This window comes from Manacus vitellinus, unplaced genomic scaffold (genome assembly GCF_001715985.3).
Source record: "Manacus vitellinus isolate BGI_N305 unplaced genomic scaffold, ASM171598v3 scaffold_14_pilon, whole genome shotgun sequence".
In the NCBI taxonomy this organism is placed as follows: domain Eukaryota; kingdom Metazoa; phylum Chordata; class Aves; order Passeriformes; family Pipridae; genus Manacus; species Manacus vitellinus.
In genome coordinates, this window is record NW_021939063.1 from 2,774,648 (window position 1) to 2,789,358 (window position 14,711).

The 14,711-nt window shown below is 41.8% G+C and overlaps 1 protein-coding gene across 5 annotated transcripts in view; it reads right to left on the reverse strand.

The window, feature by feature from the left end:
• Positions 1–8,648: 8,648 nt before the first annotated feature.
• The window catches only part of CHL1 (cell adhesion molecule L1 like), a 134,769-nt gene continuing 128,706 nt past the window's right edge, over positions 8,649–14,711 (reverse strand). For 4 of the 5 annotated variants that reach the window (XM_029958244.1, XM_029958242.1, XM_029958243.1 and 1 more), the window contains one exon: positions 8,649–13,810. In XM_029958244.1, coding sequence (XP_029814104.1) covers positions 13,808–13,810 — 3 coding nt within the window. In that variant the 3' untranslated portion in view covers positions 8,649–13,807. The remainder of the gene's footprint in view (positions 13,811–14,711) is intronic. The other variant, XM_029958246.1, reaches the window with a different exon arrangement.

Genomic DNA, 14,711 nt, shown 5'->3' on the forward strand with positions numbered 1-14,711 from the left:
GGGAATCAGCTCATGTTTGCCGTGCTGCTGGACAGCTCCAGCGCAGGGGAGACGAGCTTTAAGATCCCTTCCAGCCCAAACCATTCCATGATTGCACCGCCACCAACTGGTTCCCTCTTGCAATTAATAGGAACAACATTTGCTTGGGTCGTTCTGATATTTTTTTTTTTCCATAAGATCATGTCCGAAAAACTTTTTCTGCAACGAGGGAGAAAAATAATAGAAGCAGCACTTCCAAATCACTTATCTGTAAGATTTAAAGCATTTTGCAAAGGAAAGCATCTCTGGCCATTTTTCCTCATCAGACAGCACCTCTAGAAGGGAGATTGTCCTCAGAATGCCCCATTAGCTGTGGAGATGCATTTGATATGGAGCTGAAGCCGAGCAGACTGATTATCCCACTGCTGCCACGTGTGTTAAGTCAGAGACAGAACTCAAAGCAGCCAAAAGGCAAATCTGGCCCAGTTTCTCCTCTTTCCCTCTGGGGAGAATTCAATCAAGAATTGATTAATGCTTGAATTCTCATCAAGAATTAATAAGTTCCTGATGTGGTGAAAATGAAGACTCTCAGAGAAGCAGCAAAGCTTGTTTTGTACGGGGGGGGGGGGGGGGGGGAAGGAAAAAAATACATATATTTGGCAACTGATGAGATGGCAAAACTACAGAGAGGGGGAATTCTGAATTCCCTGACTGCTTTTGATATTTTAATATTGAAACAAATGGGTTGACTGAAGGCCAACTCTCAGAGATGACTTGGGCTTCCTCCACCAGTTTTCCCAAGTGTAGGTACAATGTTTAGGGTCCTTACAAACACATCAGGACAGGAACATCCCTTCATAACCTCATTTGTGACCAGGTCTCAGTAAAGAGGGAACAGCAGGGGTCAAGGTGCCTTTGAAGTATCTTAAATCTTGTCCTTTCCAGGAACTTTTGCATTTATTGGGATGTTTTTAGCTGTGAGACTGACTGATTTATTTAAAGGTCCTACTCTTGCTGCTCAACACCCATTCAAAAAGGGATCCTCCAGCCTCAGGTGGACAAGAATATAGACCAACATCCTTAGTACTCACTTAGGTCTGACCTACAGAAGGGAAGCCACAAGGGTACAGGAAAACTCCACTGGAATTCCCTCCCCCAGCTTGTGCAGGAGTGCTTGGCATTCTTAGGAGCAAGAGAATTGGATTTTGGGGCTCTCAAACCATGACAGATACACACTCAGGAGAGGAGGAACTGGTGAAGTTTAGTGTTAAAATCCAGCTTATCTATGCACCAACTGATGTCAAGTACTTGCAGGTTCAGGGGCCAGCAGCAGCTAATTACTGGACTCAGGTGTTTGGGCTGCTCTGAAGTTCTTAAATCCTCAAGCAGCAGAAGTTCTGAGATTAAAAAAAACACCCAATAGATGCTGAAATCCAGTTAAAGCTCAAGAACTGGAGGCACCAGAGTCTGAGCAGTGGTTATTGAGGTGCAGGGAAAGCCTGTCAGTCAGTCCAGCAGGGACAGGGCCCAGGGAAATAATCCTCACAGGTGATTTCCTACAATCACTGTGTACTCAAATCCTTCCAGAGGACACAGCCAAGGTTATAAAAGTGATTATCTGCAGAGACACAGGGACAAGCAATATCCCTGCCCAATCACTCCGTGCAATTATCCTGATGCATTCCCTGGAAGAGCCCCCGTGCACGTGGCAGGATCTGCCTGTTCTCCCCTGTAACCACAGCAACCCTCCCTCCTGTGCTCCAGAGGGGACCAGAAGGGATTTGGGATAATAACACTGAGCTGAAACACCAGGTGAACGCCGCGGAATATGAAATTCCAGACTGTATTTGTTTCTATTTAGCAATTGTTTGCTCTTACGAGAAGAGTTATCAAGTGGTGATCGCTGGGGATTAAAAAGCCAAGTGTGACTTGCCTTGGCTTCACCAGCCTGGAGGGATGGGGATTGCAAAATTTAACTTGCAGCTGCCTCATCCTCTGATGGTTAAAATTGAGGTAGAACTGAATAAAATTTCATGGTAAGGAAATAATTAAAAACTCTAGATCACATACCTGTCACATACAGGGAAAGAGTTTATTCTGTTCCATCTTATTTTACTGCTCATTTTTAGGGTGGGGACCATAAAACAGGTTCCTGTTTTATTTCATAATTTTTCTTTCAGATCTCTATAGACATTCACTTGCATGTGCAACAGCAACAGGAAAATATATTGTCCAGAAACCCTTACGGAATATTCTGAATTTTCACAGGGAAAACATGCAAGAGGGAAACTCCCTGTACAGACATTGGAAAATGAGTTTGGGAAAGGGAGGGAAGGGCAGGTTTTAGACCACTGGAGTTGGAATTTTTCTTCTCCCCATGACGAGATGAGGCTCCATATACTGCTTTAATTCCACCTCAAACCTCTGCCCTTTCAGTTGCTTCTCAGCTTTGAAATTCACCTTTACACAGACAACTTAAACCAGTCAGTGGCTAATCCAGCTGGGAAGTCTGAGCTCAGCTTGTACAGTGTTTGTATAAACATGGATGTGAGTTTTGCTTCCTGTGTTCATCTCCCTCCTCATCTCCCAGCTACAAAATAAGCATTGCCACAAAAAACCCAACATGTTCCCCGGTCAGGGAGTCCAAAGACTTTGATTTCTTTTTAAAAAGAAAAAAAAGTTAATAAACAACAAGACAGAAAATACACATTTTTGGCCCTTGTTGATATTAATTTTCTTTCATTTACATGAGTAAAATCAGAGCAGAAATTGCTGAAATCCATGGCACTGCTATTGTTGTACACAAAGTGAGGAACAAATGAACCTCCACACGTTTCTCCCTCTCCACAGGACTGTGGATGACAAGAACACAATATTTCTGTTCTTCCATTCTCCCAAACCAAGCCCTGGTGGTTTTTTGGGGGGGAAAGTCTCACTTATAATAATCCTAGAAAAAAAACGTATTCCTTTCTTTGCATATCTGAACAACAGAGCCCATAGGACCTACGCCCAAATCCACCTGGGGATGTAGCAGCTCAACCCCACCATTGCCACAGTAGAAAAGTCCATTCCCTTCTCCCCAAAAGATGTCACTAAAGGTTAAAACTAAGAAAAGCACAAAGTCAACACTTTCTCATCAAAAACCTCATTGATGCACCTGAATACCAAAAAAAAATGAGGCTCAGCAAGTACTAATAGTGATAAAGGTAAGAAATATTTAGTGATATTCTTGGTACTTCCTTTGAGTGGCTGGAGAGATAAAAATACCTTAAAGAAAAGAGACATGATGCTTTAAAACTAATTGAACCAATAATCAAAGGCTGTCTCTAATTCTTGGACCAGGAGGTCAATTACTGAACTAAATTTGACAGCAGATAGATGGTAACAGTGTGCAATTACCATTTAAAGACTCGATAATTATGGTAAGAATTAGTCTGCATTTTCAGCAGCAGCAAAATCCATCCATTTTTAGCAGTTATTATCTTGATTATGAGAAGAAACAGATTCAGCTCTGTCTTGTCAAGCTGACAGAAGCCTGCAGGTACAATGGGCCCTGACAAAGGGCTGAGGAAATGAGCCCATGGAGTTGGAAGTTTCCTTTAAAAACTGGAAACTTCAATGGCAGACAGGAGAAAAAATTTGTATTGGGAACATTCAGCGAGGAGAGATGTGGACAAATTTCAAGTCATGTATAATAGGACAGAGAAATGCATGTTTTTGTGAGGTTTGCCAAAATTAGGCAAAATATGGCTTTTGTAGACACTTAAATGTTCAGTTTTGAAAGGTAGAGTCAGCAACAGAGTTACAATCCTGCATATTTAAAGAATTAACATGTTCTTCTTCCATTCTCCCCATGGCTTTATACAGTCAAAAGGAGGGGAGTTTTGTAACTATTTCTTTTCAAAAATTGTAAAATTCTCAATAAACCACAGGCTGAGCCTGATGACCTTTCTTCCATGAGGTAGACTGGGTTTATGTTTTTTCCCCTTATTGAAATAATCTGAAAACACAAGTGTTAAATTCTTCCTCTTAGTCATGATTCTGCAGCCCTGGGACTCCAGGAGCTGGGGGGTTCAGAAAAGTTGGATTCAGGTAAATCCATGGAGATGCTGCTGCTCTGGCAGAATGAAAACCTGTGCAGGAGTGTGGCTGAGCCCAGCTGAGCTCAGCTCTAAATATATCCAAAAAAAGCCAGAAAAGGTATAAAATCTGGAAGTTAAGAGGTGTCAGGACAACAAACCATGACACCATTAAGAATTAGATCAGTCACATCCTTGAAATCATTAAAAAATGAAATAAAAGTAGTTTTCGGTTTTCTTTTTTTTCTTAGTAAAAAAACTTCAAGAAAGTTCTCAAGAATTAAAAATCCTCCCCAACTGATGGTTGTGGGAAAGGAAACAAAGCAAACACTTTTCAGTAAACCATTTCCTCCTCAAAAAACTTGTGGCAAAACTCACTTAAATTACTCCTGGTGAAGAAACAACGAAAACAAGTGGCTTTAACAGCTGCTGTGATGTTCCCCCCACCTCCCAGTGCTCCTCAAAATCCCTGTTCCAGAGCTATTCCCCCTCCACTTGTCATGGCCACTTCCAGATCCCTTTGCTGACATTACTCTTGGCAACAGTTATTTTTCCTCCAGACATTATTTTTCAAATTAGGTGAATTACTGTGTCAAACGATCTGATTTCACTGCACTTTGTGTAAATTTATTTACTTAGTGGTCTCTGGGTTCCATGCTGAGCTTGGCAAACGTACTCTTTTCAAAATTATAAATAATTAACCAGAACTCCTGCTCCACTGGAAGTTGCTACTCCACTTTTAGTTTAAATAGTCCAGGATTTATTCTTTTTTTCTATGCATGTTTCATATAAATTGCCACTTAGAGGAAAACAAATGCTTAGAACAGTGACTGCCTGAAATCATAAAGGGTAACATCCCTCTTACATGGTGAGCTTATTTTTATTAGAAGCTGCATTTATGCTCTTCATTGTTTAATAAATAATCATAAAAAGTATTCACTTAAAAATATAAGCATGCACAGGAGGGAGACACACAAGTGATTCCTGGGTTAAATCCCACACCAGGACCAGGCTCAGGAAGGTCTTCACACCAGTAACAAACTGGTGAGGGCCTGAGCACCTGCACAAATCTTCTTTATATCACACAGAAGAGCAAGTGGGAACAGTTTTGAACAAATTACGGTGTTTTTAGCTAAATATTCAGCATCAGCATCAGCTTTCCATGAGATCCACATTCCCTGGAAGTCCAACCAAGCACCCCTGGGCTCGCACACCCTGAGTGACAGAGTAGGGGATATGGCAAAGGTCACACTCTCCTTTGGGTGAGGTCACACTCTCCTGCTCTCCCAGGAATGAAAATTTATTACAGAGAGCCTTAAACCCTGCAGATTAACCTCACCTTTTTCTTTTTTTAAACTTAAAAAATGTTTGAAAAGCTTTTTTTTTTCTTTTTCTTTTTTTTTTTTTTTTTTAAGGCACCAAAAAGTCTGGAACAGCTCAGACGCCCCAATCCATGGTAAGTTCAAAATCCCAGGTGTATCTGTCAGTGGAACACAACTTCCACCCTGAAGGGATGAGGGAGGTTACAGGTGGTGAGGAAAATGCAGGCTGAGGAAGAACACAGGGATACAAAACAGGCTGGAATTTCTCCAAGCCCGGGGACAGCAAAGTTGAGGGATTGACACAGACAAATCCTGGTGGAGAGTCAGAAGGAAGAAGAAAAATAAGAAGTCTGTGCAGGAGAGGCAGGCCTGTACCTCGGAGATGACAACAGACCTTTTCCAGAGGAAACAGCAGAGCAGCCACCCTTTTTCCAGCCAGGAAAAAGGGGAAAATCTCACAGCACAGGCTGCAAACCAGCCCTAATGCAGCAAAAACCTTTGGTTGGGATCACAGCCCTCCTAAATCTCCCCAGCAAGGTCTTCTCATCTCCTCACCTTACTCTTCCAAGTAAAGGCAGTACCAAACCCATTTTCCAACAGCTGGTATGTTCTCACCTGGATGCCTGGGTCACTTCTCCACAGCCATGGGTTTTCCTGCAGCTCCACTTCCATCCCCAGCCCAGCAGAAACACGGGAGATACGACATCACCTCCCAGCCCTGCTCCCACAGGATGAACTGTAACACATGGGAGGGCTTCCCCACCCCAGAAGAGATGGGAACTGCAGCCCAAATTGGAAGGAAAGGCTGACTGGTCACCAGGATAATTAGGAGGTATCTCCTGTATGGCATTTCCCCCAGGAGAAGCAATTGAAAATGAGCCACAGCTGCCAAGTGCTTCCCACCCTCCCCACTCCTCCTCACCTCCATCCCAGGTGAAGCACAGCTGTCAAAGCCATCAATTTTCTAGAGGTTTCAGTCAAAAAAGTACTGCAAACATGCTGAAAAAGCATAACATCAGGAAGCCTTTGAACTCCCAAACTAAACCAGGGGGTCAAAGCAAAACCAGCTGAACACAGGGTACTGCTGCCTGCTTTCTGCTTTGAAATGTTCCTTCCCCAACATTCCAAGCAAATGGGGAAGAACATGCTGCAACCTTCAAGCTGGGCTTCATATGCAGCATAGAAGTAAAACTCTACAGAAAAAAAACACAAAGACTGAAATGAAGAGAGTGGTGCTTTTTTTCCAGAAGTGCCCATTTCTGCAGGCAGGGCTGGGGTGGCACAGCTCTTCTGGGCAGGTTTGGCCACATCATATGGGCTTCAAGCATGGCAAAAACAACACACAAGTCTTGTTAAATGAGGCTTAGAAATCTGCAGAGCTTAGACATTTCCAGGGAGGGAGTCTGCTGGCATTTCCCTCTGGGTGACTGACTGACTCCTCTGCATTTCAAGCTTATTAACAGATGGTAAAAGTCAAAAAGCGGTGACATTTCGTTGTGGGACTGGAGAACAGAATGAAATGTTTGAACATTAGGAGTAATACTCTGCCCCCAAACCACTTCTAATAATGCCAACCGTGTATTAAAAGCAAAATACCAACTAAAAATATATCAGTCCCGTATTTTATCCTTAAACTTTGGGGGGCTGGGTGTCAGCAGAGGCTGTGGGATGTGCTGAGCTGGGATGTGCAACCCACACACCCGAGGGTGGCAGCAGCACCTTTATCCTCACTCCAGTGAAGCACATGATTGTAAGACTTTCCCCCCTCCATTATGTCTTGAGAAAAGTGTAAATCTCGTTATTCCAGGAGGTGAATAACGATAAAAGAAAACTTGGGATGCCCCTGGTGCCTTGCTGAGAGGTGAATGCCAGTTAGCACAGCCCTGCTGGGTTGTGCATTCCCACTGAACATATCCAGGAGTTTTTGCAGGTGAGGAATGAGTTACAAAAGTCCTGACACCCTCCTGCTAAAGTGAAGCGGCAAAAAACACGTGGCCAAAAGAAATGTATTGAGTGGAATACCCTCACAATAGCACAGAAACCACACCAGGATGGGAAACCAGGGATTATTCTGCGTGTGTGTGATTTGTCTCACACCTGACATCAAGTAGATCTTTCAGATTCCTGTTAAATACATGAAAGAAATAAATTGATTTTGCAATATCAGCTGCCATGGATTTATTTATCTGCTGGCTTTTAATGAGTGCTCAGTTTGAATGTTTCAGTTATCAGGTGGGTGTATCTGGGTGCATCACATGCAGAACCTTCTCCGTGGACAGGCAGATTAGAATTAAAGAAATCCCATAACACTGAATATTGTGGGGAGGGGAGGGACAGGATGACCATTTTAATAATCTGTAACAACAGAACTAAGGTATTTTGCTCCTTTCATATTTTCCTTGTCAGGTATTTTGCTCTTCTCCCATTTCCCTTGTCAAACAAACCACAGTTGTTATGTTTCTGTATAATAAATACATATAGATTTCAGTCTTTAAGGACAAATATAGTTTACAAGGATAACATATAGACTTCAGACTTTAAGCACCACTGTAGTTTCCCCTAATTAAGGCATAAGAAATAAAAATGAGTATTACTGTGTTCCCTGGTGCCTGGGTATTTATATAATTTATTTACAATTTTAAAATAAGTCATATTATTTATATTTATAAAATTGAAAATATTCTGGTGATCTTTAATGAAGAGGAGCAGAAATTCAACCTGCTGATGTTTATAGGTGTATTCTACCATGTGTAACTGGATCAGGTCCTCTCACCTCTGCTCACACCTGGTATGTTGACTTTTGTCCTCTATTTCATGGCTAAGTGGATTTTAACCTGGATAATGTTATTTTTGTGAGTATTTCACATGTCCCTCAGCTTAGATCTCTGTGTGCTGGAAGGTTCTGTGCTCTTAACAGAGTAGATAAAGCATGTAAGAGATGCTGACAGTGTCTGGGGTGACAGTTTGATCCAGGAGATGATCAGACCATAGAATTAATGAGGAATTTGAATTTGGGGTGTTTGCAGGTCAGGTTCATCCTGCCTTGGTGTGGTATCCACATGGTTGTTGGTCCGTGGTGTCCAACAGTCCCAGTGAAAGCCAAGGGCAGCTCAGCCTTGGTGTGAAGCAAAAAAACCCCCCACACACCACAAGAGAGAGCTGTGGGTGACAAATAAAGCAGATTCCCAGCAAATAAATGCTCTCAGGTGAAAAAAACAAACCAAAAATACTCCGAACCAAAACAAAAGAGAAACTTGCTGATTACAACTCAGGCTTTTGAAGATTACATCAAGTCAAACTTTTATTAGCAAAGTTGTATTTCATGTAAAATGAAAATATCTTTTCGAACCATACGTGCACACCTGCGTGGTACAAACAGCAACTACAGATACAACACGTTCCTCTAAACTTTAATCAATGCACACCAACATTTAGCTCCGAGAAAGTAACGTCCTGACGGTGACACCACATTTGCTTTGATCTTTTTTTCCTCGTGAAATTACAAAGTATCTCGTGTAAAGAATAACAATAACAATAACAATAATAATAATAATAAAAAACCGAAACACAGACAGTGTGCTTTGGCTCAAACCCACCGGGGGGTTCCTGCCTGAAACCAGAACAAATCAGTGCAGATCGCTTGAGATTGGACAGGAGAGATCCAGAGCTGCCATGTAAACATGTCCTGGTGCTCCAACACGGTTTGTGCATTTATATTTTGAAACCCTAAACATTGACAGAGGTGCAGCCGAGGGCTCGATCCACGGGCAAACAAAGGAAATTCTCTGGGAAGAATTTCCTTCCTTTAGGTCTGTTTTTTGAAGGCAAGTAAAATAACCTAATTGCACCTCTCATCTGCAAAATAATGACTGTAAAAACGAGGAGGAGGTTTCCTTTCAGAAGCTCGAGGATCAGTGAAGGTTATTCTAACTTTTGTTTACAAAATGTGGATTTATCGTTTAAAAAAACCCCACCTTTTTATACAGAAAGATTGTGCTAGTTCTTATTTTCACCTCAAAAATAATATGGGCCTGAAAACTTTTATTAAAACCTCTCATGCACTGGATTGACCCACTCGGTCAATGGAATTACTTACCAGGAAAAGAGCTGCTCATTAAAATTTGCGCAACATGAACAAATATCAATCATTAAATGATATTCCAATTAGATCCATTTAAGATGTGAGTTACAAAGAAGGTTTTTTATACATGAACACACAATTTTATCCAGAGGGGGAAAGTCATTTTCAGATTTGATTCCTAATTCTGCTCTTCCTAAAGGTCCAGCCCCAGCAGGGCTTTGATACCAGTCCTGGAGTGTTTTCCTGCTGAACTGCAGAGAATGGAAGATTTCTGGAGATTGGATCCCCAAATTTTGCCAGAGAAGGAAGTTGGGACCATTCCTACAAGTTCTTGATTGTGTAATTACATTATATATATATAAATATATATATTAATTAAAGCAAAAAAATAGTTCTGGGGTTACAGTCCATACCAAACCAATATTATGCTGCTCTGTGAATCCAAACAGTTCACTTGGGAGAAAGGACAGAGAGTTTTTTCCCATGATTTAGGAAGAGCTGATTTTATTTGTTTCATCTCATGCACAGTCAAAACTGCACAACTTTTTGGGACACATCCATCCCTCTCTTCTTTCCAGAGGCTGCTTAAACCCACAAACCTGGATGAGTGGGGCCAGGGAAGTGCCTCCTCCTGGCTGGTTGGAATCACATGATTTAGAATTAGATATCAAATCTGAAAGTGTCATTTCCCCTCTCACACTTGGACTGAGGCAAAATGAAATGGTGGATCACAACCAAACAGAACCAGACCCCAGCCATGGCACAGGATAATTAATGATTCCCAAATGGAACCAGACCCCAGCCATGGCACCGGATAATTAATGATTCCCAAATGGAACCAGACCCCAGCCATGGCACCGGATAATTAATGATTCCCAATCCAGCTCTGTCTGCTCCCACGGCTGGACTCCCTCCTCCCAGCAGACAGGCTGACATTCCCTGTCAGGTACTAATTAATGAAATCACCACAGATTGCCATCAGCTAATTTTAATAAACACTCCTCTCCAGAGGGGGAAAAAAAAAAAGCAACAAAGGATTTAGTGACTTAATGTAGGATTTCAGAGCCTCGTGAGATTTTTGGGGCTTGTCCTGTGCAGGGCCAGGAGTTGGACTTTGGTGACCTTATGGGTCCTTTCCAGCTCAGGATATTCCATGTTTCTGTGATGTGCAGTAAAGTTGGTGATGCTTTTTGTTGAGCTACGTGGGCACACTTTCTCTCAGCTGTAACATCTAGAAAAAACACCTCAGCCCAGCTCCTTACAATGACAAAAAACTCCTCAGGAAAATCTCGCCTTGCTCTGTTAATTTATTTTTGAAAGCAAATCTCTAAAAAACCATCAGTGCCCTGCACTTCCCAGGGAACACTGGATGAGCTGTACCCTTCCAGCAGAAAATAAAAGCCCACTGAGAGGGAAAACCAGGGAAATAAATGATTGGGGAAGAGAAAACAGCTCAGGTGAGGGAGATTTCCTGAGAGTTTGAGCCATTTGTTTAATATTCACGGGGCACCTTCCTCAATAGGTTCCACTGCACATCTTTTCCTCACTGTTGGATTTTTAGGCCCTGAGGCATCATGAAGCACCAACACTAAGATTTAAGGATCTGAATTAAAATTTTAATAGGAAAAGCAGCACATCACAGGGACATCATAAACACCTCTCAGCAGCAACAGAGCGAGTGGGAGCACAGGGGATTCGTGTTCATTATTCCATAATTTGACACTCACTAATACAATCTGAAGTTTGTGTCTGTTTAACAGAGGTATTTGCTGAGAGGAGGAGTCTGGTTTATCTGCAGTGACCCCAAGCACAAGGAAATGGATGAGCAAACCCAGCCTGTCCCCAGCCAGAGGGCTCAGGGAGGATTTAGGGGAGCCCACCCCAATTTTATTCCCTAATTTTGTTCCTATTTAGAAGACCCCTGATCAGTGCAGATGATTCCTACAGGAAATACATTAAAAACAGCCCGAAGCTTGCAGCAAAGATAGTCACAAGCCTAATCAGTTCTTAGATTTTATCTGCTTTGGGCTGCAGCAGACAGGAGTCAGCAGATAAAGATGCTGCCGGGAAACGTCTCTGTTGCTGAGATGCCAATTTTCACATGTCTCCAATTGTGCATTTCCTTCTTTTGAAAAGGAAAATTTGTTGTTTGGGGTTTTTTAGCAAAATGAAAAGCACTGTGGAATTTTTCCATGTTTGGATCGAGTGAAATACAGAATATAAAACTTTATATATTATAAAAAGTGAATGACTTGGGTCACTGACGTAGCGTGGGGTGATTTTTGATTCAGGGCAGGTTTCCACTCATCATTTTATACTCATATACACAGCCTGAATGGGGGTTTGGGGCTGGCTGGCTGGGGGTTGTTTGTCCCAAACAGAGGTTATGTGAAAGGCCCTTAAAACCTAAAATTAAACAAAAAAAAGAAGCACAGATATGCAGAAGCACCAAGCACCAAAGGCTTCCAGAAATTACCAAGCTCTGAGGAGCAGCCCCAGCCTCAGGGGAGCTGAGTGTGATCCACAGCCTTTCCACTGGGAACAACCTGCATTTCTGTGGGCAACTAACTGGGCTTAATTGGAGCCCTTACTGGAAACTCAGAACCACGGGAGGAATTCTTGCTTCCTCGCTTTCCTCCACTGAAATCATGGAGCCCATGAAGGAGCCACTGGGGAGATTTGCCTAATTAGCATCACAATGCAAAATAGCTTTTAGGATCTATTCCTCCTGCAGTCACTGTTTACAAACATTCTAATGGAAGTGACAGTCGTTTGTAAGCCCAAGAAGAAATGAAGCCACATCGATACTCTACTCAAATTAGCAGATTCAAAAGTACAAGTGCTATTAAAAGAGATTCAGGAGATTTCAATACAAAAAGACCAAGAAAATGCACTGTACAGCTTTGCTGAGTTAGTGTTGGGGAGGCAAAGGAAAGAATTTAAACCAGCATTCAGTCAACAAAATATTAACAGAAACTCTACCATAATATTTTCTCTTTGCTTTTTCTTCTGTTTATTTAACAGTGAATAGCTTGAAAATAAATGATCTCTTGAAAGTCAGGTAGCTCTAGTTTAAGGTGATACTGGAAAGGTGTGAGAGTGGGATGACTGGAATACACAAAAACTCTTTCAGAAAACTAGTTTTGCTGGTCCAAACTCATATTGACAAGCAATTCTATTCATTCCTACACAGCTATACAGACCCATGCTAGCAACATGTCTCATTTAAAATAAAACCAGGCTGATCTTTACTTGTGTCAATATTAATATCATATGTACAACATCTCCAGGAAATGTTTGCTAGCTCACAAATATACAGATATGAGACAGACAACAGGTATTTTGCTTAGAAATGCAGCTTGCAGAGACTGGGGAAAACAAATTAAAACACTTTTGAGTGATGGGATGGGAACCCTGTTTTGCCTTGCCACAGGAAAGATGCTGCAGCTTAACTTATTTAAGGAAATAGTGCCAGCTACTGGGCAGCAGCTTCATCCACATTTTGCTGTGGATAAAGCTGCATCTTTAAGTATTGGTAATTGAAGTCAGCTGTAACCACTAAAATAATTTTTAGAGTATCATACACAAAGGAGTTTAAGTCTTCAGGAAAAATTATACAATATATAGAATATATTTCTCCGGTATTTTAAATTAGCATTTTTCTCAGTAGGGTCATTGTGCCACTTTGCAGAGTAACCTGCTATTTTGATTTGATTTTCTTGGTTTATAACTCACTCCTAGGTTATAACCGAGGCCATGATACATGTGGGAATTCTACACGTAAATGCATGTACAAAGTGACAACTGCCATACAGGAAAAAATTATCTGTACAGAGAAACATATTCCAAACCTAGGAAACACATGGAGTAGCATTTAAGGATACAGATATAACACCGAGAAATTCGGGGTTGGTCAGACTAACACATTTTGTATAGCAAATAATTCTTCATTTTTGTTTTATTTAGAAGAAAACACATAGAAATTAAGATAGAAAATCATCTTTTAGTGGCAGTGACTCATTTTTTATATTACCTGGGTGTCAGGTTGGTCCTGACCAGCTCAATTGGCAACCTGTGGAGTGCTGATCGAGATAAATATCACAATTAAACACCAATCATTCCTGCCAACATTTCAGGCGTGGAGAGGAAAAGTTGCCGTAGAACTCCCAGTGCTTTCCACTGATCCTTTTTCCTTAGATCCAGCATAAGCTCCAATAAATGAACCATCTTCATTGAACATCCCATGCTCCCCTTCTCCATAATCTACCAGACTATCAGCACTTTCAGTGGCTTTAATGTCCCCGTTAAGTGACTGGAGGCTGCCTTTCAGCGGCTTTTCATCGCTGTCACTACAAAATAAAGAGATGCCTTTCCAAAAATCCCGCTTTGCATTGCAAAAAAAAACACCCCAAAAAACCCAAAAACCCCTACTCTTTTTATTGGGAAAGAAAAGCAGCAGGAGGGAAGAGCGAGGGAGAAATGTGTAGTGGGTGGTGACATGGATGATGTGACCCTGTGAGTCCTGCTCTGCTGCTCCTCACACAGGTGGGTGCCACCAACCTGAACTCCCCCACGAGGGATTTGATCATTGTTCAACAAATTAATTGGTTAAAAAGGCAAATATTAATAAAAGCTACCCACGTGTTTAATTTTTTGCCCTTTTTGCCTTGGGCACGCAGAAGAACGGACAGAAAGGGAAGGAGAGAGAAAAGGAAATGCTGGAAAGGATCTGAGGGGTCTGTTCCAGCCATCAGGGCTCATATCAAGTCCTGGGCACCTTACAGAGAGACATTTTCAGTCTGTAAAACAATGGGTAATATTCAGGGCCTAATTATTTAATTTTCCTTCAGAGGTGGGCGGGTGAACTGATGAGGCATCAGCTGGAGGTTTTATCTCACTGCCTTGGGAGCATCTGTTTGAGTTTAGGTACCAATAAAAGTGCCTTTCCCCTTTTTTCTGCTGTTATTTTGTCTTTAACTGGTGGACTTTCTCTCTGCTAAAGAGGAGGAACAGGAAAAAACAAAAGCAGGATCAGTGGCTGGTTCTGCTCACGTGCAGTCTGTGTTCAATAAAAATTCCACGAAAAAGACAGACCCATCACCAAAATTCAGGGAAAAAAGGGAAATTCCGCTGGTCATTCCTGCTCAGAACCAGAGCAGCCTGATTTCCTCTGACTGAACACAATATTTGGGGGGATTGGGAACATAGATTAAAAGATTACATTAAAAAAAACCTCAATTAGGCCTCTGA